Source organism: Neopsephotus bourkii, unplaced genomic scaffold (genome assembly GCF_033783945.1).
Source record: "Neopsephotus bourkii isolate Nb327-2 ecotype Australia unplaced genomic scaffold, CSIRO-AGI_Nbou_v1 NB_1287, whole genome shotgun sequence".
NCBI classification, from domain to species: Eukaryota; Metazoa; Chordata; class Aves; order Psittaciformes; family Psittacidae; genus Neopsephotus; species Neopsephotus bourkii.
In genome coordinates, this window is record NW_026901771.1 from 4,837,741 (window position 1) to 4,863,412 (window position 25,672).

General features: G+C 47.6%; 1 protein-coding gene across 2 annotated transcripts in view; it reads left to right on the forward strand.

Moving 5' to 3' along the window:
• The first annotated feature begins 3,476 nt into the window (after positions 1-3,476).
• The window catches only part of ARHGAP31 (Rho GTPase activating protein 31), a 60,134-nt gene continuing 37,938 nt past the window's right edge, over positions 3,477-25,672 (forward strand). The window contains exon 1 of one of the 2 annotated variants that reach the window (XM_061365566.1): positions 3,477-4,240. In XM_061365566.1, the coding sequence (XP_061221550.1) occupies positions 4,141-4,240 (100 nt within the window). In that variant the 5' untranslated portion in view covers positions 3,477-4,140. The remainder of the gene's footprint in view (positions 4,241-25,672) is intronic. The other variant, XM_061365565.1, reaches the window with a different exon arrangement.

Sequence of the window (25,672 nt, forward strand, 5' to 3'; positions counted from 1 at the left end):
GAACTGTCTGTGTCAGGAAGAGAGTTGTACTTGGCAGGGCTATTTTTAGGGGTTCAGAGCTCCCCCTCCCCGGGTCTTCCACTCCCCAGCCCTCCCTGCTCTTTTGTGCTGAGTGGCGCCTGGCAGATCGGTGGAGATTTTAAAGCCATGGATAGGAAAGAGCTCAAACACAATGAAGGAAATGCAGTCAGGAGGGGAGAGATGGATGCCCAGAAATAGCCTGTGTGACACCTCTGCTGCGGCCCCCGGCTCTTAGAAGGGGAAGAAACACTTAGTCCTAATGGCCAAAGCTGTTCCCCAGGCTCTCTGACTGCTTCTGGAGTCACTGGCACCTTGTCTGTGAGAACGGATAGAACTGCAAAGTCATTATCCATCCCATGTTCATTCACACACAAACACAAGCTTCCCATATCCACCCTCAAGCCAAAGGCGAGGCACTGCAGTTCAGCAGTGATGGTGTTCCCCCTTCCTGCATGAACCTGTGGCCCTCTCTGACAGGTCCAACTGCAAATCCTGACCTGCTTTAGCAGGTTCAAAGGGAAGGAATTAAAGCATCGTGGGCCATAGCTTCCTGACTTGAGCTGTGGTACTGTGGGGCAGCTGGCCATCATGTTTGTATGGTGGTGGGAACTGGGAAGTAATCTCTATAAGAGCTCTGGCTTGGCTTGGTGTTGCTCTTTTTCTGCACACTCACTTTTTTCTTCTTCTGTTTTCCCTTAGGAGGGAGAGAAATTCCCCCTTCTTTTCCAGCTGCTCCGGCTTTGAACTCCTTTTTGCTTTCCACGCTTCTGGCCTGAGCTCTTTCCCTGTCCAGCTTTGCTGCTTGCCTGTGAAAGCTTTTCCAGGAGAGACCTGGCTTACTCCTTGGGCCCTGCTGCTCACCCTCGCTATTGCAGAGCCATGCCCTGCCTCCCAGGCTGCGCAAATCCAGGCTTCTTATTTTTAATTCCAAGGAGGAGAACATCCCTCCTTTCCCTCAGAAAAAATCCCCTGGCTCAGCACTGATTTCAGCCTCCGATAGGAAAGTGCTTTGTTTGTAAAGCCTCCCTTGTTTGCTGCCCGCTCACCTTGCCTGACCTCCTCCTCCTCCTCCTCCTGGCCCTGGGCTCCCTAAGCAATCCTGCAGCAACCTCCCCTCTGTCCTCTTGCTGAACCTCGTCCTGGCATGGGGAAAGCCAGCCCCATAGCCCAGCCTGCCTGGCAAACAGCTCTAATGGAGCTCCTCACGCCTTCATTCGCTCTGCCTGCCACACCATTTACTTTCTCTGGATCCCTCTTCCCTCCATGGAGTTATTGGCACAGGGCAGCAAACTGCAACCAACACCTGAAAGAGCCTCTATGAATAAAGTCAAAATCCTCCCTGTTGTGCTTCTAGCTCCAATTCCCTGCTCTTTTGCTTCAAATACTGTTTTTTCTTGGCATGGTGGTGGCAGTCTCTCTCCATCCCCTACCATGACACTCAGCTGGCAATGGCTGATCGTGGTCCTGTGTCCCAGCCCTGGACAGGCATCACCCACCCATAGCCTGGTTGGGGTAAGGGCAGCACAGCAAAGCCCCTCAGATAATCAAAATCAGATGGCAGCGCTCCATTTCTGCTTGGAGCCATGGCTTCCAGCGATGGCACCTCCTCAGCAGCTACAGGGAACTGCCACTGAAAGCAATAAGAAATAGTGCTTTCAGCTGAAAATGCCTACTAGGCCAATAGTAAGGAATATTGAGAGGGTGATGAGCTGACCCAGCAGCGCTGCTGAGTCCCCATTCTCTGGGCTCATGGACCACCAAGGCCCCTTAGAGCAGTGCTTTGCAAGGTGTGTGTGGGGTCCCATTCTGCATAGTGGCCATGGCAGGGTGCTCCCTCACTGGTGACATGAGGAAGCTGTATACATAGAATCATAGAATGGTTTGGGTTGGAAGGAACCTTCAGAGCTCATCTAGTTCAACCCCCCTGCAATGAGCAGGGACATCTCCAACTAGATCAGGTTGTGCAGAACCACATCCAGCCTGGCCTTGAATGTCTCCAGGGATGGGGCATCCACCACCTCTCTGGGCAACCTGTGACAGTGTTTTACCACCCTCAGGACCTAGCAGAAGATGGTGTGGTTTCTTGCCATGGTGAACCTGGAGGAGGCTGGCATGTGCAGGAGGACGTGCCTCCTCCCTAAGGGGGCAAGGAAAAGGCTTTCTCTTCCTACAGAAGGCAGGGCAGAAGGAGGATGCCCTGCCGAGACATCCAGCTCTCAGCGTCCTGTTGTCTGTCTGGCCCGTTTGAAGTCTGCCCCTTGGCAGGCAGGCAGGATGCACCGCTGCACGCGATGGGTTTGGCGGGATCCCATGTGCTGACTTGGCATCAGGGTGCTTGAGAAGCCCGTATTAAAGCCAAGGAAGTTTTAAGAGTTTCATGAGCACTGAGGGTCTCTGAGAACAACCATAGATCCGGTGGTGAGAGCTCAGGTCTACCCTTCAGCCTGGCAGCACTTTGCCCCATTTTCTGGCCAGTTTTCCTCCAAAGTAAAACTCCTCTACTTGTCTTTGATGTGACTTTTGGTGCAAAGCTGCAATTTCCTGTTTTTCATTTGTTTGTTTGTTTTCCACCCAGACCCATACATTTATATTTGGCACGAAGCAAGAGGGGGCAGTGAAGCCTTAGCAGAGTTCAGTTTGCCTGCTTAGGTGAAACGTGCAGCCCACCAGCATACCCAGCCCTGTAAAGAGGTCTGAATTTCTGGGACAAAAAGTGTGGAGTTAAGTGCAAGTGACTGCTCTTACAAGCAGAGATATGCATGTACTGAAAGGAAGAGTAGAAAGGTGTTGGGGGCGGAAGGGAGCAAGACTCAAGGCTTGAGGGCAGACCCGGGCCATCTCCCTTCTTGCCTCTACTGTGAGTTTTCTGTTCCTTATCTCTAAACCCCTTCCTTGGTTAAGGGGAGCCTACGTGAATTTAGATGCTCGGACAGCATCTGTTTCTGCTTGTCGGGGAGGAGAGAGCTGAAGGTTTCCCTCCTCCTCCCTTCTTTAGTTTCCCAACTTTCTGCCCCGCTCTTGCCCTTCGGTAGCTCCATCCTGTGCCCCTGTAGAGGAAGGCAAACCCTGCACTGACAGCGTCACGTTCGAGGGCAGGAAGGAGCCTTGCAACAGAGGACTAGATGAAGAGGCAGAGATTTACTGGTCTCTCTCCTCCTCACCGGCCCCTCCTTGGGCCTTTTCAGTGCTAAGCACTGGTAGCACAGGAAGCGTCTGACCGCCCCGCTCGGCTTGCACTGATTCCGTCTCAGGCAGTCCGTTATCTGTCGACTCTCAGGACAGGCTTTCCCCCTTCCTTCCCTCCCCGTCCCCATCCCAGTCCCCCAACTCCCCTCCCTGCCTTCCCTCTCTCTCTCACACACACACACACATGCACTTTATTGCCAAACCTTGTCCTCCGCCCCCCTCCTCAGCTAACTTCCTTCCAGCATTTTTTTGAGCTGGATAATCCTAGGATTTGTAAAACGGGGGGAAAGGAGCGAGCAGGCGAGCGGGAGTCAGGGCAGGAAGCTGGTTTCTCATTCCTCTAACTGTCCAAAGGCAGGAGGAGGGGAAGGGGGGGGAGCCAAAGAGGAGCCTTGTGCAGACTCTTCCCCCGGTCCCTTTTCATTAGTCCGTTTGAACTTCCAGTCTCCTCCGAAAGCCGAGAGAAGGACAAACCACATTGGGACGCTTTCTGCTGCTGGAAGTGTCGACAGTGCGGCTGATGAAACCCAGAAGGTGGCCGTGGAGGGTCCCGGGACCGTGCTGAGGGACTTAGCACCCCCCCCTTCACCATCGCCTGCCCCCAAGTTGCCAACTCCGATGCGGGCACCCGTCCACCACCCACTTCCATCTGATGAGAACCCTTCCGGGCTCAGGCTATGATCGCTGCTGCTGCTGGCTGGGCAGCCTCCTCTCGCCCTGACCGTCCTTTGCCACAGGAGCAGCCCAACATCTGGTGGGGATTCATGTTTACTTCTCTGGCTGGACGCTGCTCGGGACCCCCGATGTTGCTCCTTGGGGTCGGGGCACGAGCGGTGGTCTAAGGAGAAGAGCGAGATTCTTATCGCCCAGCGTGAGGCTGGGGGGGTGGGGGGCAAGGCAGGAGGGGGGAGAACCTCTTTTGGGACTAACCTCATGAAGAACAAGGGAGCCAAACAGAAACTCAAGAGGAAGGGAGCCGCGAGCGCGTTCGGCTGCGACCTGACGGAGTATCTGGAGAGCTCTGGGCAGGATGGTAAATGTCTCTTTATTCTCACTCTGGTTGCGAATGAACAGGGTGTTCTCCCCCTTCCCCCCCCCTTTTTTAACAGTAGGACTACAAACCAGACCTTTCCCAAGGGCTAGACAACCTGGGGCTGGTTATCCCTGGGAAATGGAGTCATTGCCTTGTTACTCACAATGAATGAACAATCGGAAGATTGCTCTGGTGACGCGTCTGCATGACCCTTGCATGAGTAGTGCTGTATGTGGGGAAAGGACTGGGCTAAGGCTCTCGGGATGCTTAAGTGTGGACAGAGGTGGTCAGCCATATGTTGGGATGCCCTCTCCCATCTGCCTGGCAGTGGAAGGGAGTAGCAGGCATTTAGGGGCTAGGTTTGGAAATCAAGCCTGCGCTCAGTATTGCTTCCCCCTGGACTTTGAAATCCTCCTGAAGTCCATGAGTGTTGCAGGGCTGTAGGGAGGAACTGGGAATGTCCCATCTGCCCCTCCTGGACAGCAGCACCGTTCCCATATTGTCCTTTCAGTGCTGGCTGGAGACAAGACAGAGACAGGGGGCTGGAGCAGGTTTGAGTGTGAGGTGTAAGGGGGAAGCTGAGCTAATGTTTTCACTACTGTGCCTGTTATCTCTCCTCCTCTAACTGACTTCCATGCCCCCAACGTGTTGGGTGAGAACATGATAGCTCAGACAAGAGGTAACTCCAATAGGAGAGGGTCCTGAGCTTGGTCAGCCCTTGTTGAGAAAAGGAGCAGAAGGATTCTTCTTGAAGAGGGTTGGATGATGAGAGAAGCAGTTGTGAGCCTGGCATAAAGAAAGACTTGCAGTTTAGCCAGGGGAAAAAGAAATACATGCCTGTGACCATCCCTGATGTTAGCCTTATGTGCCAGGTTTAGCATTATGTTCCAGTTGGAGTTAACTAACTTTTACCAGTGTCAGGCTACTCCAAGCAAATAAGAAGGCTTCTAGCAGCAATGTCAGTTTTACACAGGGAGGGCTGTACAATCAGGTCTTTCATTTGCTGAAGAGCATGGCTGATGAAGTACAGGGTGGAACTGCACTGGCAGAGGGATGGACTACATAACAGTTGTCTTTTCCATTGCACAGTGAAGGGGGCAGTAAATACATCACTAAGATAAAACGTTATATGTGTGCCTTTACTTAGAGGCGGGGGAAATCAGGCATTTGATTGCACTGTGAGTTGTCTATAACAGTTATTGTATCTTTTAACTTATATAGACCTTAACAGCTATTGAATTGAACTAGAAAAAAAACCCCAGGCTTAATGAATTGATACCACTTTGCCAGCATGAGGTACAGATAGATAAATTCCATCCAGTGCTAGCATGAGCTGCCACTGTGGAGGGACTATTTACAGCTGTTTACAGGAACACTGAAAAACAGCTCCGGGAAGGCAGGCACAGGCAGTATATTCAGCTGAAGCAGCAAGAGAGATTTTAAAGGGAGAAACATAATTACTGCAGTTGAAATTAAACCAGAACAGCAACATTTATTACCTGAAATCCCATCGTTTTTTCAAATTGTTTTTTTTTGGGGGCACAAGAAAGAAGAACATTGTCCCAAGTCTCATTTGTGGAATGGTTCACAGTTCCAACCTACTTAGCTCTCTGTGCTAAGGAAAAGTGGGGAAGAATATGAAGTTCCTCTGCCTTTATTTGTTGAATAGCACATCCCATTGCCCAGTGCTGTGGGATCCAGAAATAAAAGCTTCAATCGTTACAGGTTTATTGGGAAGGGTGTAGGTTAGATTGGTACAATTAAATTCTTCAGGACAGGGGGAGAAGAAATGAGGGTATTAGAGCGAGTAAGTTCATTGCTAGTAGGGCTCTCAGAATCAGTAGGAATGTGACTAAGTACTGCCAAAGTGATGTCTTGGGAAGAAATGAAGGTTCAGATGTCATCAGACATTACAAACTTACAACCTGTAATTATGAAACAAAATTAGAGAGCATTTAGGTGATTGATTTGGGACTAGTTGAATTGTCCTGCTAAGAACTATTTCCAGTGATAAGCCAGTGTTCCTGCAAGCAGGGGTTTTGATAGAGATGTAAAACAGTACTTTCTCTCTATTTAGGATGGTACTATGTGTTCAAATGGTGGAACACAGGCTCTGGTTGTTCCCTACTTGGAAGCAATGAAGATGTAAGTTCGTGCTACCTCTGAGTGATGAGGAGCGGGAGAGCACTTTGGCTGCTGTATAGAAAATGGTTTGTTGAGGACCTTTGTGAAAGTGGGTTTTCAAATGCACCCATAAGGGTTAGCTGGAGAAGAAGAAGAGGCTGTAGGAGCACAAGTCAGACTGGTTGTGCTTTCATGCTCAGGTCTTCTTTACACCATTCTGCAGTGCTGATTTGTCTGGCTGCTCCTGCAAACTCACACAAGTGAAGGGAAGCAGAGACCTGCTTTGCTGGTGCTGGGAATGGCAAAGGGAGCACAGGGCACGGCCAAGGCTAGTGTAGAGAATTCAGCTTGGCATTTTTCCCTCTGGAATAGCACAAGACCGTTACAGTTAGGGGGTGCTGCACTACTTGTGTGATGCTTTGTGGAGGAGATGCACTACTTGAGCCCCTGCATGCTTGTGGTTGTTGAAGAGCAGCTTGTGCTTTCTGCAAAGACCTTAGTCCCTGTGTCCTTGCCAAATTCCAGTGGAGAGAATTATATTCTGCTTAAGGTATCAGCATTTCCTCTCCTGTCATTTAACTGTTTAAGAACTTGCTATGGCCTGCTTCAGAGATGGCTGTGCTTCAGTGTAAGGGTGAAAAGATCCCGCTCTCTCCCTTAGCAGACAGATGTACCTAAGCCTCTGTTATAAAGAGCTTTGTGATAATACAACAAAAGCTGCAGCAGAACTACAAAGCATTTAAGAGGAGTGTAGATGTAGCGGGTACAGTGGGGTAGCTCAGGAGACTGAAAATGTGGTACAAAGCCTTTAGCCCTGAGTTGATTCTTCAGATCTGACCCAGGTCAGTGATGACGGACAGATGTTGCTGTCTGCTCGCTGGTTTGAAGCTCAGATGTGTTGAATTTACTGCATTTCGAGTCAGTTCCTGTCACTACTGCATTTGACCCTACTTGGCCTTTTGCTGCTGGCAGACTCTACACATGCTCCTTATGGGGGCAGACTGCTATCAGTGCTCCCAAGCATTTAAAATTGTGACTCAGGCCACAGACATCATGAGATAAAATGAAAATCAGTGTGGGTTCTTTTTCTGCTGTTTTCTGAAGCTGCAGTGTACATCTGAGTTATGTTTTCAAGTCTTTCTCCTGGCAAGAGGGCTAGAAACTTGTGGGGAAATTAGCTTTTCTTCCTTCCCACTAACATTCTCAAACAATGACTTTAATAGCAGTGGATTTGAGGGAAAGCTCACATAAAACATGAAAGAATGGTGGCTGGCAATGCCAGTGAGTAGAAGTAATCTGATTTCACATAGTCCCTCTTCTGTTGCTGCCAGCATTGAATCCACACACAGAGGCAAGTGATCTTTTGGAGTGTCAAAGCTTCACTAGAAAGCAGTGTGAGCCCACATGGATAGGTACCATGCAGGAGGAATTTAGTGCTAATGCCCTTTACTAAAATACTTTCCTGTGTCAAACCTTAATGAAATGTTGTATGGGTGCAATGAAGGTAACAGATACTAGGTATGAAGGATTAACATTAGAGCCGTGCTTTTTCCTCCTGGTTTCCAAAGGAGAGTAGCACATCGTGCCTCTACTGAAGTCAATGGGAGCTGCACGTCAGGCCCCGAGTTCCTGTAATAACAACAATATAGTGTTCTAGTCATGGATGAGCCAGCAGAGAAGACAAGATGCAAGGCTGTGCACAAACCTTAGTTGGGGCAGGACAGTCTGAACTGCTTCAGACAGTCACAAAGAGTAGTCTTGCTTCTGATTATAACAGAGAAGGTTTGGGAGAGTGGGCTGAAAAGGTCAAAGCTGTTAAAGTAAGAGGGTCTAAGTCCAAATAGAGTTTAATATCCCCAGTGCTTCTGACTGTGGGAGTTCAGGTACACAGCCAGGTACAACTTCCACGTTTTAAAATGGAAATTCATCTACAGCAATTGGATTCTGCTGGTAAATGGTAATCCAGTCTTTTTCATAGGAACTGCCACTGATTCAGACCTGACTTTGCTTCCTCTGCTTAGAGCCAGGTAGGACTTGGATAAAAGCTGAATCATTTACTTCATCTTTAGTATTATGGTGTCTAAATGTTGGGATAGGATGTGCTACTAGGACTGCAGAAAGCCAAATCTCAGATTAGACACCTTGTTCTTAGGATATAGGTCAGCTCTGTGGATCTGAGCTTCCCCTATTTGCTGCAGAGTTAATTCAGCTGTTGCTGTACCCGTCTGTGGTTCCTTGAACATCTGTTTCCTGCCTGATGTTGTCTTGTTGGGATGCAGTGAGCTCAGCTTTTCCCCTTAACCCCCTCCCACACTCCTCACATCTCCCTCAATGGCTCTCATCCCGGGTCTCTAGCACCCAAAGCCCTTCCTCTTTGTGCAGGGGTGCTTATTGGCTTTGTTATTTGCTGTAGAAATAGGGCTGCTTTATTTGAGGAGCTTTGAAGCCACCAACTCTGTTGTGCTCTCCTCTTGAGGCTCTTTCTTGCTGTGGCAGAGAGCAGGGATGGCCAGCAGCACCCCTTGAGGCCAGGGAGGCAGAAGGGGCTGTTATCTGCAACCATAGCACAGGGAGACAGTTTTAAGCCCCTGGATACTAAAATGGGGAAGGAGACAACAGTATAGGTAACCTATGTGATATTCTTCTACACCGTGTGGCTGTGCCATGACTTCTTTTGCCTTGCCACAATTGCATTTGAATGAAAGCGTGAGGAAAGCATTAGCAGTGTTAGTAGTCCTAGAACATGGTAGCTCAGGCTTGCACTGGCTCCCCAAGCAAGGTCTTAACCACTTTGGAGAGCTGCAGCAGCTCAAGACTTCACTGTAAGATTGGCAAGTATTTCTGAGGGAAAACAGTGACAATAATTCAGTAGTAATACACTTTGTACAAAGGAAAGGTGGCTTTGGACACTGTCTTGGCACAGGCCCTTAGGATGCTATCTTCTGCCTGATCCTGATGTTATGTGTTTCATTGTGAAGCTACCACACTCAGGTGGATGAGGAGACCTGTTGCTCAGGAAGAAAGTAGTTTGCTTTGAGAACAGACTCCCTTCAGAGCCAGACATTGAACCTGCCACTCGGATGTGAAGCAGCTTTTCTGGGTTGTGTGCCTTTCCTTCCTCACACTTGCCTGTCAGAAAAGGTGTGTGTGAGGGTGCATGCAAGTCCATAGCACATGTAAAAATGTACCACATAAAGATGCATTTGTGTTCACATAGTTTTAGGGTTTCTTAAGCTGTTTTTTCCCATGTTGATGTTTTGAAGTGAATGCATGCCCATAGTTTTGGGAAGGTGCTTTTGGTTAGCGATGCATGCAGAAAGTCCTGGGAAAACTGCTGATCATTCATGGCAATGTGGAGGAAAAAGACAAGGCTTTTTTTTTTCTCTTCTTTTTTGTTTTAGTCCCCTTGGAAAAATGCCACATGCTTGTTTAATGTGCTGCAGGAGAATGAGGAATGCATTCATCCCACTCTCAGAATTAGAAATTGTGGCACTGGGGATTTCTGTCTCAGGAACTGATTGAGCCTGGAAAGAAACCTTTTTCTCTTTCTGTAGCCAAAACTGCTTTCAGTTCAGGTCTCTTCTCTGACCTACCTCACTCTGAGGCTATGCAAACACTTGTCTCCCTGCAAGGAAGGAAATGGCAGGGACTAGGAGGAGAACAAGACAAGAACAGCCTCTTGGGCTGTCTTGCAGTGTTTAGTCCTCTTTTTTTTTTGTCTGCTGTGTTACTGCAGTCTGCTTTACATTTTCACACTGCTGATACACTAAGAAGCCCCATAAACCCTCCGAGGGGTCTATCCTTGGCTGTAGCCATGCAGCCTCTGTGGATGCTTAAGGCTGCATCCCCTCATTGTTGTGATGGGAGCATAAGGGACAGTTGGGCTCTGAAGTTTGAGGGCAGAAGGGGGACTGTATTACTATGCAGTGGAGGAGAGCTGTGGCAGAGGAGCCTGAGGGCTGAACATAAGAATTGGCAGGTGGAGCAGCAGGGCTGGGGCTGGGGGGAAAACAGCAGTTTGGCCTTTCAGAGTCTGCTAAGGCATGTCCAGTGGCAGAAGCTCTGCTGCCAAAATAGATGGTGTGGGGGAATTATTAATGACGTAAAGCTTGCTTATTCTCCACCTGCTCTTGCATGCGGAGCATCACGTTATGAGACCCAGATATCAGCCTCTATGGCAACAAAGCGAGAGCAAAAAGACAACGGGAACAAACAGGAGCAGAAGCCATCTGCCTGCTTCTGTTACTCCGCTGTTGCTCCTTGTTTTGGATGATGTTTGTGTTACTTCCTCAATCTGTTTCTGGTTCTTGGGAGCTGGATTTCTGTGTCTCTGCGGCACAGTGTTACTGCAGTTAAACATTTGTGTTGCGAGCTCAGCTCCTTGTTCTGTGCTGACTTTCCATTGCTAGCGCTGTGTCATTAGCAGAGAGCTCTTCCATGCTGTCTCCTGCTTTCCATTTCCCTCACCCATCACTGCAGGAGGCACACGTGTTGTTTGCATGCACTAAGCCCCACTTTGATCCTGCCTTCTCCCCCACCCCCTGTGAACAGCATGGATCACGTCTTGCCTGCAGATTCTTGATTAGAAAATGTATTTTGATTTAGCAAATGTTTTCTCTGCTGGCAACAGTTGATTTCATCCGATCCTGGGAAACCAAGGAGTTTGGGTGCTTGTGCTATCGCAGCTCTCAAAGCTTTGAGGAAATAACTGCAGTGGATGAGATACTGGCACTGCACGGGGTGGATGTACAACACAGCCTGGTGTACACATGGTGAACAAGTACTCTGGGAGAGCCCACATTGACTGCAGTGCTTGGAGCACAAGTTTTGTTGTAGGCCTGGTTCTAGTTTGGAGAGCTCGTGACATGGGCGCCGTAGTAGAAAGCTTGCATCTGTAGCTTAGGCTTTGCATATATGACGCAGTTCTACAGCAGCAGCGTTTGCTGGCAGTCAGGCTTGTGCCAGAGGTTTATGTTGCAATGTTTCTCCTTTAGCGGTAATAGGGGAAATGAAAACAGCCTGTCAGTAACGGCATACCCAGTCCTGCTCTGAAGGGCCTGGGGTGGGGGGCTGTCAGGCTGACTGCTCATATCACAGCTTGGACTGGATCTCTGATCTGCACGGGATGCAGTTCCCCTAAGTGTGAAATATAGAGGGTGATTAAAGGATGGGGCACCACTAAGAGGGTGCCAGACGCACAGAACTTTGACATGGAAACCTACAGATACCTTATACCAATACAAAGGCTGCTAATTGGCTTCAGTGCTGGTTGTTTTAAGGGCAACAAGTGTAAGTTGTGGACTAGTGTCTACTTTCCATACATTCCCAGAGCCTCAAGCCCCAGCTGTCCTTTGTTCCTATGCCAGAGCCTTCAGCTTCTTTGCTGATCACTTCACTGGATGTGTTTTGCATCATCAACAGCAAAAAAACCTGCAGCATGTTTACGATGGACACAGAGACCAGTGTAGCATAAATTGAATTTAGAGTTAAATTAAATAATGTGGGGCAACTGTGCTGACTGTTATTAACTTTCGTACTTAATTCAATAATGTAATCTTCTGTTTTCCATACTTATCTGAAACCACAAGCAGACTTTCTGGTCTGCACCAGTGTGATTGCAGATATGAAAGTACTTAGCATGGGTGTAAGATCTAGCTTGTTGTCAAATATTTAGGCCCATGATAACTAATGAAGTTACAGATACCAGTACAAAACTTAGCCCTCACTCAAGTGCCAGATCAATGCTATCACTGTGTGTGAGAGTGAGGAGTTCAGTTCCTAGTGCTACAAGTCTTTTGGCAAACACTGCATAAAGAAACAGGGAAGTCCCAGTCCTTTTCTGTCTCACCCTCCTGCCTTGAGCACGAGCATGCAGCTGGGTTAGAGTCCCCATTTTCAGCCTGGTGGAGGCACTTTTGATCATAACAGTGCACCAGAAAGCATAGAGCAAACCTCATGCTTTTTGCTCTTGCCTTCAGTTCCTCGTCTTCAGTTGCTGCCCTCCCACTTGGGAACAACAGCTTGACCTAAGCTCAAATCAGCCTACCTCCATCCTGGTGCCAGCAGCTGATGCTGTGTGACAGCCCCAGTTCCAGGCAATGCCGGATTGGCTGGATGCTTCAACTTAGTGTTTTAATTTCCATATAGGAAGAATTACTTTAACAGCAGTAGAAAATGTTACAGAATCACAGAATTACTGAGACGAGCAGGGACTTCTTGAGATCATCTAGACCAAAGCCAGCTGCCCAGGACTGTGATCTGAGTATCTCCACAGATGGAGACTCTACAATCTCTGTGAGCAGTCTGATCCAGCCTTTGACTAACATCACAGTAAAAAGTATTGTGTTCAGATAGGATCTCACAGGGTTTAACTTGTTCTTGTCCTCTCAGTAGGCACCACTGAGAAGAGTGTGGCTCCGTTCTCTTCATTCCCTCCCATCACGTATTTGTTCACAACAGTAAGATCCCTCCTGATCCTTCTCTTACCCAGGCTGAACAATCACAGCTTCTCATATGAGAGACGCTCCAGCCCTTTAAACATCTTTATGGCCATGAGCTGGGCTTGCTCCAGTAAGTCTGCCTTGTACTGAGGAGCCCAAAGCTGGACACACGACTCCCAGTGTGGGCTCACCAGTGTTGAGCAGAGGGTAAAGATCACCTCCCTCAACTTGCTGGCAATGCTTTTACTGAATCTTCATACATGCTTGGTAATGTATACCTTTCCTATTAGGAATTGGCCTTGGTCTCCCAGCCTAGGCTGGCAATTTCAGTCAAGAACTTACAAGCAAATGGGACAGCGTAAAGGATTCTTTCTGCCCCGGTTAATGCTGAAAATGAATTATCTTTTCACAAAGGGCCCCTATTCTTTAATGGTTTCTGCAGTCTTGCTGCTGGCCAGCTCAAACGAGTTAATGTATGCTTTATATAATACACTGATATGCTGAGCCTTACAAAAGCTGTGCAAACCCTTGGCTCGATAGAAAGCCTACAAATAATGCTGAGAAGTAGCTCATCTTTGTGGTTGTACAGCCTCCCACCAAGGCACTGTGCACTGGAGTGGGGGCTTGTGAATGGACTTGTTTCTTTCATGGTGGCTGTGTTACATGCCCTTCTTCTTGCAGGCACTGGGCAATGAGAAGGAAATGTGCTTCCCCATGCAGGATTCTCAGCTGTGGCTGCTGCTCTCGGAAATATGCCCTGAGCAGCTGAGCTGGATTCAGAGGCATTCATCTCCAGCTCCTCTCTCTGCCCTTTTCTACACTCCAGGCTCAACTAACTAAATGCCTTTGGAAATGCTATTATCTCCTGTGCTCTCCAGGGCCAGGAGCAGCTATAAGATTTATCATCTGGAACAGGATGCTTTGTTTGGTGCTGTAAAGCACAGAACAGTTAAAGGAAGAACAAAACCTAAACCCCAAACCAAATGCAAAGCTCTCTTTACATCTCATGTCCTTTCTTTGCTCTCTCTCATTTGGGAATGTGTGTGTGTTTGGTTTTGTAATGCCGTTAGATGTGATAGTTCACATGGTGGAATGGTTAAAGGAGATGTACCTGCATCTCTACAATAGGGATTGAACATCCAAAGGGCAGGAGACATTCCTGCTATAACTAAACTGTGTGATTTGTTTCCTAAAGAGTGTTAGACGGGAGATCAGTCAGGTTCTGCGGTACAAACTTCATTTAAAGGATGCTGGAGAGGGATTCTTCATCAGGGACTGTAGCAATAGGACAAGGGGTGATGGGTTCAGCCTTAAACAGGAGAGGTTCAGGTTAGATGTAATGAAGTTCTTCACTTTGAGATTGGTGAGGCACTGGAACAGGTTGCCCAGAGAAGTGGTAAATGCTCCATCCCTGGCAGTGTTCAAGGCCAAGCTGGACGGAGCCTTGGGTGACATGGTCTAGTGTGAAGCATCCCTGCCTATGGCAGGGGGTTGGAACTGGATGATCTTAAGGTCCTTTCCAACCCAAACCATTCTATGATTCTATGATACCACTACTGGTTTTCACCAAACACAGCAGCATTGGTACTGCCCTTCTTTCTGAAAGGTGCTGACATGCTTGCAGACTTTGTACATGTGGAATGTAGGACTGCGAATCAAGGCTAGATCTGTGCCTGATCTCACTGGCTCGTCAAAAACTGCTGATCAGCAAACCCAGAACACTGGGAGAAAAGGGGTGTGTGTGTGTGTTTATCTGAATATTTCACTTGGGGTATTTTTGTTGCTGTTGTATTTGTCATCTCAGCAGTGAATGTGGCTGTCAGTCCTGTTACAGACAGGCAGCTTGGCAGCACAACAGGGCCAACCAGCACATGGAGAACTCTTTGCTTCATGTGCAACTGGTGCTTGTTTTTCTATTCATCTCTCAATATGGTGCTGCTGGTGGTGATGGCAGTCATACCTCGGGAGGTTCGGAGGTGTGATCGGGCAGGATGAGTCTCCTTCTGGATCCCTTGTGTGTGAAGTAAGCTGTTGGCAGGACTAAATTTTACCCTTTCCTTAAGCAAAATCATAGATTTGTTGTTTAAGTTGGAAAACACCTTTCAGATCACTGAGAGAGGGGAAGAGCTTCACCATTTTGCTCTTTCTCTTTTCACCTTCCTGGTATGCTCTGCTTGGCATTGCATTTTTCTTACCCTTGCTCTGGTCAGGTAGTTGCAGATACACGAGAAGCTAAATGGGAACAAACTCTCTCGTGAGATTTATTGCATCTTCTGCTTCTAATCAAGCCAGAAAAATAGAGCAACAGACTTCCTTCTATAATCCTGTTCTCTCCCTTTCAGTCCCAGCTGGAAACCAGAAGTACAACAAGATAGAGGAATGCAGCAAAAAAAAGTTAAAACAAATGTCCTGGCATCTCTAAAAGGAGCGTGGGGTTTGGCCTGAGGCAATGGCTCGGGGTTACAGTGGGGGCGTGCGGGATTCTCCCCTCCCTCAAGTGTTTTCAGTTATCTTTACTTATTTGTTTGGGGTTTTTTATTCCTCCTGCCCCTGTTTCAATGACTTTATTGTCAGGATGGCAGTATGCATGTGTTGTCAAAGTCAATACATCAAGCGTCTGTACCTAAGGCAGGCTTAGGAGCGGTAAATGGGAAGAGCTGGTTTTGATCTATTGAGTCCATTATTCTTCCTTCATGTCTTGATAGCGAGCACTAGTCACATACTGCTGCCCAAGGTTTGCTGTGTAAAGACAAATGGGTACTGAGTCAGGAAATTCAGTTCCAGATCCCAGTTGAGGGACTTTTTATCAGGGACTGTAGTGATAGGACAAGGGGTGATGGGTTCAGACTTAAACAGGGGAGGTTCAGGTTAGATATAAGGAAGAACTTCTTTACTGTGAAGGTGGGGGGGCGCTGGCACAGGTTGCCAAAGGAGGTTGTGAATGCTCCATCCCTGGCAGTGTTCAAGGCCAGGTTAGACAGGGCTTGGAGCAACCTGCTATATAATGTGAGGCATCCCTGCCCATGGCAGGGGGTTAGAACTGAATGATCTTAAGGTCCTTTCCAACCCAGACTATTCTGTGATTTTATGATTCCATGAGTTTAGGGTCCCCCTCGAGACTTGTCAGAACCTGGATGAGGATGACATCCTTCTACAACCCCATCTCTAGGGCAGCCAGGCAGAAGTAACCCAGTACCTGCTGTCCTTGGGGTTGCAGGCAGAGCACAGTGCTGGAGGCACCCCCCTGGCACTGCTTGTAAACATGCTTCAGAGGCACGGAAGGAACCAGTGTAATAAATACAAAGAAGAGCTACGAGTTCTAATTAGTCCTAATTTCTAGCCTGCTAAAATACCCATCTGTCACTCTGCTGCAGTAATGAGATTGGAGAAGATTAACTGGATACTACTTAGGCTCCTGAACATGGCAGCTCAGTAAGCGTGCTGCTGTTCAGCCCTAAGCTGTGCTTGCAGCAATTACACCCTAAGCAGGTTTATGTCTGGTTAGCGTTTGCATGGGAGTTGCCCAATAAATCCTGCTGCAGGAATGGAGTGAATGATTCAGAAGATGGCAAGCTCAGTCCAATCAAGTTGCTGCCTTGACATCATTTAGGGGAACGTTGCCATTTGGGCACAGGGTAAAACAACGGCCCCAATCCTTCAGAAAAAGCTCTGTTTTATCTATTTTCCTAGGGGATAAGGGCTTATTTACGTGTGTATGTGCGGCATTTCTTCCTTTCCAGAAGCAATTTCAGCTGGAGTCATTGTTTGCTTTATTGCTCAGTGTCCTAAACTAACATATCGCTGCTCTGCCCAGCTCAAAAGCTGCCACCTTCCAGCATACAAGTAGGTGGAGTGAGCCTTGGTTTTGCAGGTTGTGAAGCATTTCAGGATGCAAGGTGCTCGTTGAATTATTGATCTTAGCTCTTGGGCATTAAAGACAGGCATGAACTGCATCTCTGCATCCTAACAGCTTTGGAGTCTTATCCCTGCCTTAATAATGGTTCCCTGCTTGGGATTTTTCACGCAGCTCTTACTACAGATTTGAACTCACTTCAGGATGGAGGAAGGATTTAGTAGATGAGCAAAGGGTGACAGCGAGACTTTTCTTTGCGACATTATATACCTATGCAGTATATGTAAGTGAGCGTTGATGAAAAAAGGGGAAAGAGACATGCGTGTTCTCTTTGGAAGAATGGGAAAAATCATGAAAATGTGCTCCTTCCTCTTGACGTGTGAATATTTGCAGGATCTGGAAAGATATTGTACAGTGGTGATTCAGGGGACAGTGCAGGTGCAACTGACAGCAATTCTTGTGCTCAAGGGAAGATATTTTAGCTTGGAAAGTGCTTTACTTCTATCCCTTTCCCTACTTCTGCATCCCTGAAAAGAGGCTGATAGCAATAGTGCTACTTGCTTTACCTCACGGTGAAGCCAGTGTGTAGGCTAAGATATTCAGTGCCGTCCTCTCTCTGCAGTGCTATCAGCTCTTTGGTTGGGTTGTGGTGATGAAAAGTGGAACCTTGGACAATGCAGGACTAGGAAGAAAGGCAGCAAGTGTGGCACAGCATGCTGCTGGGATCTCTGGGTGGCACTGGGGACCATCTGGAAACAAAAACCTGGTATAGCAGGAAAACCCCCTCCCATGCTTGACCAATGGTCTCATATTTAGGTTTGAATGAGAAGTGCTCAAGGGGCTTCTCCCTTCCCATCACTTTTCCTGCCTCATTCTCCCCTCTGTGCTTTGGGGTGTTGGGATTGCATGCAAACCTCCTGTTTGTTACGGGGCAGAGGATGGGGTGAGGTCTATATCTGACCCCTTCCTTCCCTTGGCAGTTTGCATATTTAATAGGTTATCCCTACGAGACAAGCCCTCAGCCCAACAGAGCTGTGATTCAGCAGTGGAACAATATCCCATTATCTTGGCCCGAGGAGCAAGAGGCTGGTCCCTGGCATGTGGACTCCATGTCCCTGGCCAGATGGCTCCTTGAACTCACTTGGCTGGGCCAGTAACGCTGCTGGGGGGATTTGACACATGTCAGAGTTTGTGGCTCAGTGCTTTTGTGAGCTACCAGTGGCACCAGTTGTTTGAACTATTGGGAAATGCTGCCCTCTCCATGTCCCACGCGAGGGTGGTATCGCTGGCTAAATGGAAGCATGGATGTTCACATGTGAACACCCTCAGCTTGGCTTCTTTTAGCCTGCACCCTGTTTGATGACCTGGTGGAGATGTAAGCAGCTTATAAGCACACCTTCTGCTTTTCCCTTTATATCCTGGTGTTTGTACATGACTGAAGGGTGAGTTGCTCAGGTTGGAGCCTGAATTGCATAAAGCAAAGGAGGTGGTAGGGGTCACATCAGTGGTGTGCCACAGGCTATGGAAAGCTCTGCTCTTGGTACTGCTTGACTCAGTGAGAGACCTTATTTTTCCACATCCTACTCCCCTCAGTGGTTAAATGATGCTGTTATCACCTTCTTTTTGGTGCAAAGTCCTCAGTATTATTACTGGGATTATTATTATTATCAAATGTGGAGGGTCTCAGCTCTTATACCTGTGGGATTGTCACACTGGATGACAGTGAAGGCAGAAAAGGATGGTGATCACCCAGCTTGCCTGTCTCAGGCAGGTCCCATACCAAGATCCTCAAAGGGATATGTAGGAACACCAATGTGGCATTATATACCTAGAGAGCAAGGTTGCTAGGGCTTCCCTCTGAGTTGGCGAGGTCTTTGCCTTGATACGTGATGTTTTAGCTTTGAAGGGAACATGACAGCCAGTTACCACCTAACCTCTGGGTCTAGGAAATGGAAAAACAATGCTGCATCTATCTGAAATAGCAGAAGAGATTATCCTAAACTGGAATTTGGCCAGGATGCTGTCTTTAGTTCTGTTAATCTTGCAAAAATAAAACAAGAGCTGGGGGGGGGGGAAGAAGGGCAATAAAAGTGCTGCAAAGATTTTCTGTAAGACTGCAATCTTCATTTTATAGTTCCTGGTTTAGAAGGGAGAATATGCAACAACACAGCTTTCTCTTTGAACACCATAGGATATGGCTCATTACCGGCTGATAGAAAGGAGCCCCTTACAAGTCACCAGCCACAGTTCGATTGATTCTTGCTTTTGGACCAGGCCCAACCTTAGGTTATGGATAGAAGCTAGTGATAACGCATCCAAAGTAACAGCTGGAAGGGAAAAGTGTGGCAGAGAAGTGAAAAGAGACCAGAAAGGAACAAATGGGCAAAGGGAATAAGGGCAAAGGTGGAGTGGAGAAAGCATGTAAGCAGATTCCAATATGCTTGAAACAGAGGAGGGGAAGGTTGGAAAAACTGGTCTGAGAGCAAAACTGACTGTATTGGAACAGCTGGAGGCTGCCAATTGGTAGGAGAGAGAATGGTATAGGAGAGAGGACTGTGAGTGGGACTACAGTTCAAAACCCTGGCAGCTTTGCTTGTAGGGGTAGAGTAGATGAAGAGATGCTTTTCTGCGTACAGAAAACCAGAGGACAGACAAGAACAGTGCTCATCACAAACAGTGGAGTGTAAAGGAAGATGGCCACAGTGACAACAACTCATGTTATCCAAAGCTCCTCTTCCAGATTTTTATCCAAAACTGAGCCAGGGTGAGAGGTGAGGAAATTCTGCCTCATTTCAGCCCTTGAGCCAAGCTTGGTTTTGGAAAGTGCAAGGAGATGCCATTGAGTTACTGCATTACGATGCGTTTTTCATCAGCTAATTCCTTTTTTAATTCCCCCTTTGGTGCCTAACTGATGTTAAAATGAGCTTCAGTCTCTGATCAGTTCCAGAGTCTATGGGTGTGAGCAAGAGCAGCTTTGTCTCGCTTGAATAAGCTTCCAATACTTAACATTCAAATGTGCTCAGCTTCATTGCCTGCTGAAGGCATGCAGTGCCTCAGCTTCTTTTTCTTTGGAAGCAAAACTTCTCTGATTTTACAGTCTCCAGTAAATTCCTGCTTTTAAATCATGTAGTTTGTTCCCCTTTGAGATAGACCTGTGCAAGGAGACGAACTCAGCTTGCCTTTTTTATTCTCTGAAACCCGTCAGCCATGTACTGACATCAGGATACGGATCTTGGCGTGAAGTGTGTGGCTCAGCTGTGTTGGCTGCAGAGAGTTGCAAAGGCAAAGAGATGGTTGACTTATACAGCAGTGCTGCAGCTATCAAAATGTAAGGAAGTTTGATTAAGCATGATCTCAACGCCCTTTTCCTGCAACACCCCTCCTTGTGTTAGCAGTGTGTTTGTTAGTGTGTCAAACCCCTTAGTACAGCAAGATCCAGGAGTCAGAAACACAAAAGAAACACATCCCAGAAACCCAGCTCCTTGGCATTTGCCTTTGAAACATAGTGCATTAAAGGATTTTTGTTGTTGTTGTTGCTTCCTCTTTTCTTGCTTCCCCAATCTTTGTTGTTCCCAGCAACGACCATATTTACTTACTTGCCTCTTCCCAAACCACTGGACAGACAGAAGCTTCACCAGGGAGTGGTTTAGCAGGACCGCTGGAGTGGGCAAAACAATGGGGCTTTAATCAGGGCGCCTCCAGCAGCCACTGCTGGCCAGAGGTTTCTCTGAATTCCCAACATGGAACAGTCGCCTCTTTCATGAAGTGCCTGTGGGATGAGCACAGGATTGCTACACCCAAAGCATTTTCATGCAGCAACAGCTCTCTGAAAGGAAATGCTGCCGAGGAGACCGCCTGCAACGCCCCAAGCTACTGGGGTGTCCAGTGTGAGAGCCTCTGTCTTCCAGGCCTGGGCTGTGTTTGCCTTGCACATTGCAATCTGTGAATAGCTCAAGTCTGGAAAGCGTTTAGGAAAGCATCTAACTTTTCTCTTAAAGGAGGGGAAAAAAAATCCCCGTCAGGGGTAGTGAAATAGTTTCCAATGACTTGATGCAGTGTGGCCAAACCATTTGTAACAATTTCCTTTAAATTCCTTTTCTATAGAAAGAATTAAATATGAAATCATGAATCAGGAAGCAGTCATCCTGCCAGCCAGTGACATGTACAGGGAGATCAGAGCATAGTGAGAAAGACACAGAACAGCAGGAGGCTAGCAAAAACCTTTTTTAGCCCTCTCTTTTTCTTCCTCTTTTTGTTTAGTGTACACGTCCATGTAGTGCTAACATTTCTTACCCAAAAGAAGCTGGGGGAATCTCCTGCTGTTCCTTGTCTCTCCAATGGCAGCCCTGAACCTTCCTGTCTTGATGTGTCTCATCTGTCTGTGTTTCCTGATGGATTTTGCAGTCCCCAGATGTTTGGATACCTGATTCAGCTCAAAGACTGTGAAACATTAAGCATTTGAAAATACACAGCTTTATAATTGCTTTGTTTAACTTTGCAACATTCCAAACTCATATAATGCCAATAATAAAAATCACTGCTGTTTCCTTTCAAAGGATTTCACTGTTGCTGCCTCTAAATTGGTTTTTGCCTTTGCGCTAGCAAGGTCATAACATTCTTTTTTCCCCAATTCACACTTTTCCTATTCTCTTTTACTAACCTCCTCTATGAAGACTCCTGTCAGGAGTGACCAGGCTCCCTGTAAAAGAGGACTGAGTGCTACCAAATTGAAGTAGTTTCCCAAACAAAAGCTGAAATCAGAAGAAAAAACCCTTGTGTCTGTTGTTCACAAAGGTGAACAGGTCCACAAAGCTGACCTGAGTTAAGTTCTCAATATCTCAAGAGCCAGCTTGGATTATATTCTGGAGGTCCGGCTCTGGCTTCTGCTGTCTCCTGCCCAAAGTGGGAGATGAAGATGCCCTTTGAAACTCGCTTTGAACTGATTCTTGTCTGATTGCTCTGAAGTACAGATGCCTGAGTTCACTTTCCCTGTTGAGTGTTCATCTGCAGGGTTTTTATCTGAGTCTGTCTTCAGCCTGGCTCCAAGGGAAGGGAGAGTAAAATACTACAGGCCAGGAGACTACAGATGCAAAAAATTATAGGCTTTAAAATGTCACCAGCTGAGTGTATAATGGATATTCTTCACATTTTAAGATTAGCTGTTGTGTGCTGTTGGCCAGTGCTGCCTTCCTGATGCAATTTATAATAAAGTCTCAGGTCATGGTTGGACAAGCCAGATCCAAAAGCAGATTCCCTGGGATTGCTGCTCTCTTTTGCAATGCTTCCTTTGTTTCTTCTGATCAGGACAAACTTGCTGATGTACACCCGAGTGTGACTCCCACTTACTTTGCCATCTTCCCCTCCAGCCCCACAACTCATTATCCACCCAAATATCTGCTTGCATACTGCAAACCCAAGGTAGTTATGAACCAGGCTGAGCTGCTAAGTCATGCTGTTGTGACCAGCATTTCAGGTCAAGGGCAGTGCATTATGCCTGGTATTCATACAACTGACTCCCAGCTCTATCCAGAGACATCCTGAAACCTGGGATGGCCCAAGCGTTGCATGTGAAACTAGTCTATAATCCCATTTGGGAGCAGCTGTGCCCAGGGCACATGAACATAGGTCTGTACTCCATGACTGCTATATCTGCACTTCATGGACTTGTGTTGATGTGTCTCCCTCCTTTCCTGTTCTGCTCAGGTAGGTCAGAGGCAAAACTGGCCTGACTGGATGTCCCACACCCAACTCCCTGTATGAAGCTGTGGGGTAGAAGGGAAAGTACAGGGCTGTGTGGAAAAGTTGGATGAAGCAGAGCTGTCCAAGCCAAGGGATCCAGTTAGGAACACTGGACCACAGACCTTTCCTAGCATGTTGCTCTTGGCACCCCATGTGTCCTTTCAAGTGGTGGACGCATGTCCCTGCTCACAGTGGGACACAAGAAGTATAAGGGATTCACATGCTGGCAGAGAAAGGGTGTCTTCATTTTGTTACTATGGCTCTGAGAAGTTTTTGCAGTACCTTGTAGCACCCTGACACCTTGCCTCCATTTCAGCATCCTGCCTCTTACCATTGAGTTCCTCCAGAAGCGCAGGCTGCATGGCGTTGGTCCAGCCTCTGACTTAAGTGATACTAGTAATAAATCTGGGATGCTGCAGCCAACTAGTGTGGAAGTACTTCAAATCTGCATATACAGCAAGTATTCCCAGCTGTGAAGAGGCTTATGATGAAATAGCAGAACAAAAGCAACGTCTACATGACACGGGCACTTGAGAATCAGCCCTGTGTCAAAGTGCTTCCACAATATCCACGCTTCCCCTTTTACCAGCAGTGAGCCATGAATGAGTTCCAGGGAAGTCCAAGGAAGGCACCAGAACACAACTGGTCTAAAGAGTGAAAAACACCCCCAAAGAACCAAATTTTAGGTGTATTTGTCAACAGCAGGTAGCACTGTTATCATTTGCTGCATTGAAGATGGTGGCAGCAGCAACTCCAACAGAAGTAGTTTGTGTTGGCCCAAATCTTTTGAAGGACAGACTGCTGAGGAAGTATCGGTGAGGTGGGATACGTGTCAGAGGAGCGCTCAAGTTGAAAGCTTCGATGACAGTGCCTGCATGTGAGGTTCTGGAGACCTGGAGACAAGGCATTGTTTGTTTTGAGAGTGCTTGGCCACGGAATGACCTTCCTTAAATGAAGCCAAGCTGCAGACAAATAGAATCTTTTTTGAGACATGCTGCAAAATTCCTCTTTGGCCAGGCCCTTGTCTTCTGTAATTGGAGAAAATGAATTAATAATAAACAGTGGGGAAAAGCACTGTGGTAGGAAAGGATCAACTGAACCTGAGATGTGCAGAGCGCAGAGCAGGAAGAGCCTCAGCTCATTCCTAAGTACGATCACATCCTTAACATCGTATCTGCCAGGGAGGTGCAGTAGAGCAGCTCTACTCAGGCTTTTTAGGCTGGAGCCAAACACAATTTCAGAACAGCAGACAGGCCAGGACGAGCGTCCTGAAATCCCTGAGGATCACCCTTGATGCAAACACTTCAGGTGGGCAGAGGAGTGATGACGCTAAGGCAACCCATGCTGGGCAGTACGGGCTAAAAGCGGTTCCTGTGTTGGGACAGAGACATATGGCCTGTGGTTAGTAGTTGACTCACAGCCTGTCTTTATCCCCATCCCTCGTGTGATGCTGTGACAGCAGGCAGACACATTGTGTGGGTACTTCCCACAGTACATACAGTGCTCCTATAACCTTGCAGGGGACACTGGTCAGCATGGCCAGCAGTGCTGTGTGCCGCTACCCTGCAGTGCAGCCAGTGCTGACCGAGGAACAGCCAGTATCCAGGGACATCCCGGGTCATCTCAAGTGCAGCCCCAAGGTGACAGGAGGTGTCTGTGGACGGACATGCCTGTATCCCCCATTTGGACTTGAGAGAAACCATCTCCACTTGGAAGTGAGCAGAGAGCTAGAGCAGCCATGAGGGCTGTGTGCTTTGACAGCCCTGCAGTCTGTTGGCTCAGGAGGCAGCAGCAACGCAGATGTTTTGAGCCTTCCTCCAGACAAAGAGAGGAATGTCTGAAGGGGTGGATATCCATCCCAATATCCGAGGAGAGCACTGAGTTCTCAGCATGGTTTCCTGTCCCCCTGGCAGCGTCAGCAGCTGCTGGTTTGAAACAAACAGCCTGCGTGTCCCTGTGTGAGCCAGGGCAGCTGGAGGTGGATTTGTTTTCTGTTGATTTCATGGCAGCGTTGCTGCTCCAGGCCACTGCCTTGGTGTGAGGAACAACATCCTAGAGGAGACACCCAGTGAACTGCTGACTGCTCCACGGCTACCCAATCTGCATGGCCAGCGTGGGCAGCAGGCAGACCACCCTGACGGCATCAACAAAGCCAGCGTGTTTGCTGACATTTCAAGGGAGCAGAGAAGGGAACAAAAGCTGGGTACAAAAGCTAGGAACAAAAGTCTTTGATCCCATTTAGAGCTGCAGTTGGAAGATAGGTGCCTGAATCATAAATGCCATATCCCAGTGCCTTTTTGCTGGGGAGGGTTTTTAAACCGCTGTCTAGGTCCCAATTTGGTCTCTATGGGAAGAAAATGATGCTGAAAATAGAGTGCCCTGTGAAATGAAAATGAAAGGTAAAGCAAGAAACCAATGGATGGCTGAGGAGATTCAAGAAGTCAGAAAAGTTGTACCAAGCACAACTTGTACAGTGGACAGACAGGACATCTTTTCCAGTGCATTCAAGCCTCTCTTCTGACCCCCTACCAACCTCTCTTCCCTGAAATGATCAGAAATAATGCAGTTTCTCCCCAGATGGCCTCTGGGTAGCTTCTTTCCATTATTGTGGTATTTAGTTATGAGAGAACCATTCAAGAGGAAAAAGAAAAGAATTAGAAGTGAGACCAAGCCACAAAGCATGGATCCAGTTCCAAACATTCCCAGGCACAGGGGCACTGAAGCCTGCTCTTTTCCTACAAAGCTAATTTTTAGGACAACCAACCCAAAAGGTTGCTCCAAGAGTCTGGTTGGTGATCTATGAGTCAAATGTCTTTCTATGGTTTAAGTCCATGTGCCCAGATTTTGGCTAGAAGTTTGGGTAGGGAGGGTCTTGGTAGGAGCTTTGGAAGAAGGGAGTCTCTCCCAGTAAAGCACATGTGTGTGAAAGTTTCACCTCGCCTTCCTGGGTCAGTGACTATTGCAATCTGTGTGTGTGCTTTACCAACTTCTGAGCTTCTGGAGGAAAGCTTCTATTTGCCAGGAGTTCAGATACAAGAAAACTGGCTGCGTGGTTTAGTTAGAATGGGAACCAGAGCCATGGGCTCTAACCTTAGCTCTTCCCCTAACTAACTCCATGACCTCAAGCTGCCAACCCCTTTCTGTTTCTCATTTTTTGCACCTACAGGACAAGAACCATAGTTATCCTCTGTTAATTCATGACTCCTTGCCAAGGGCTTAGATTTTTGCTGACGGAAGCAAAGCACATTCTGTGAGACTGTGCTGGGTTTTTATCCT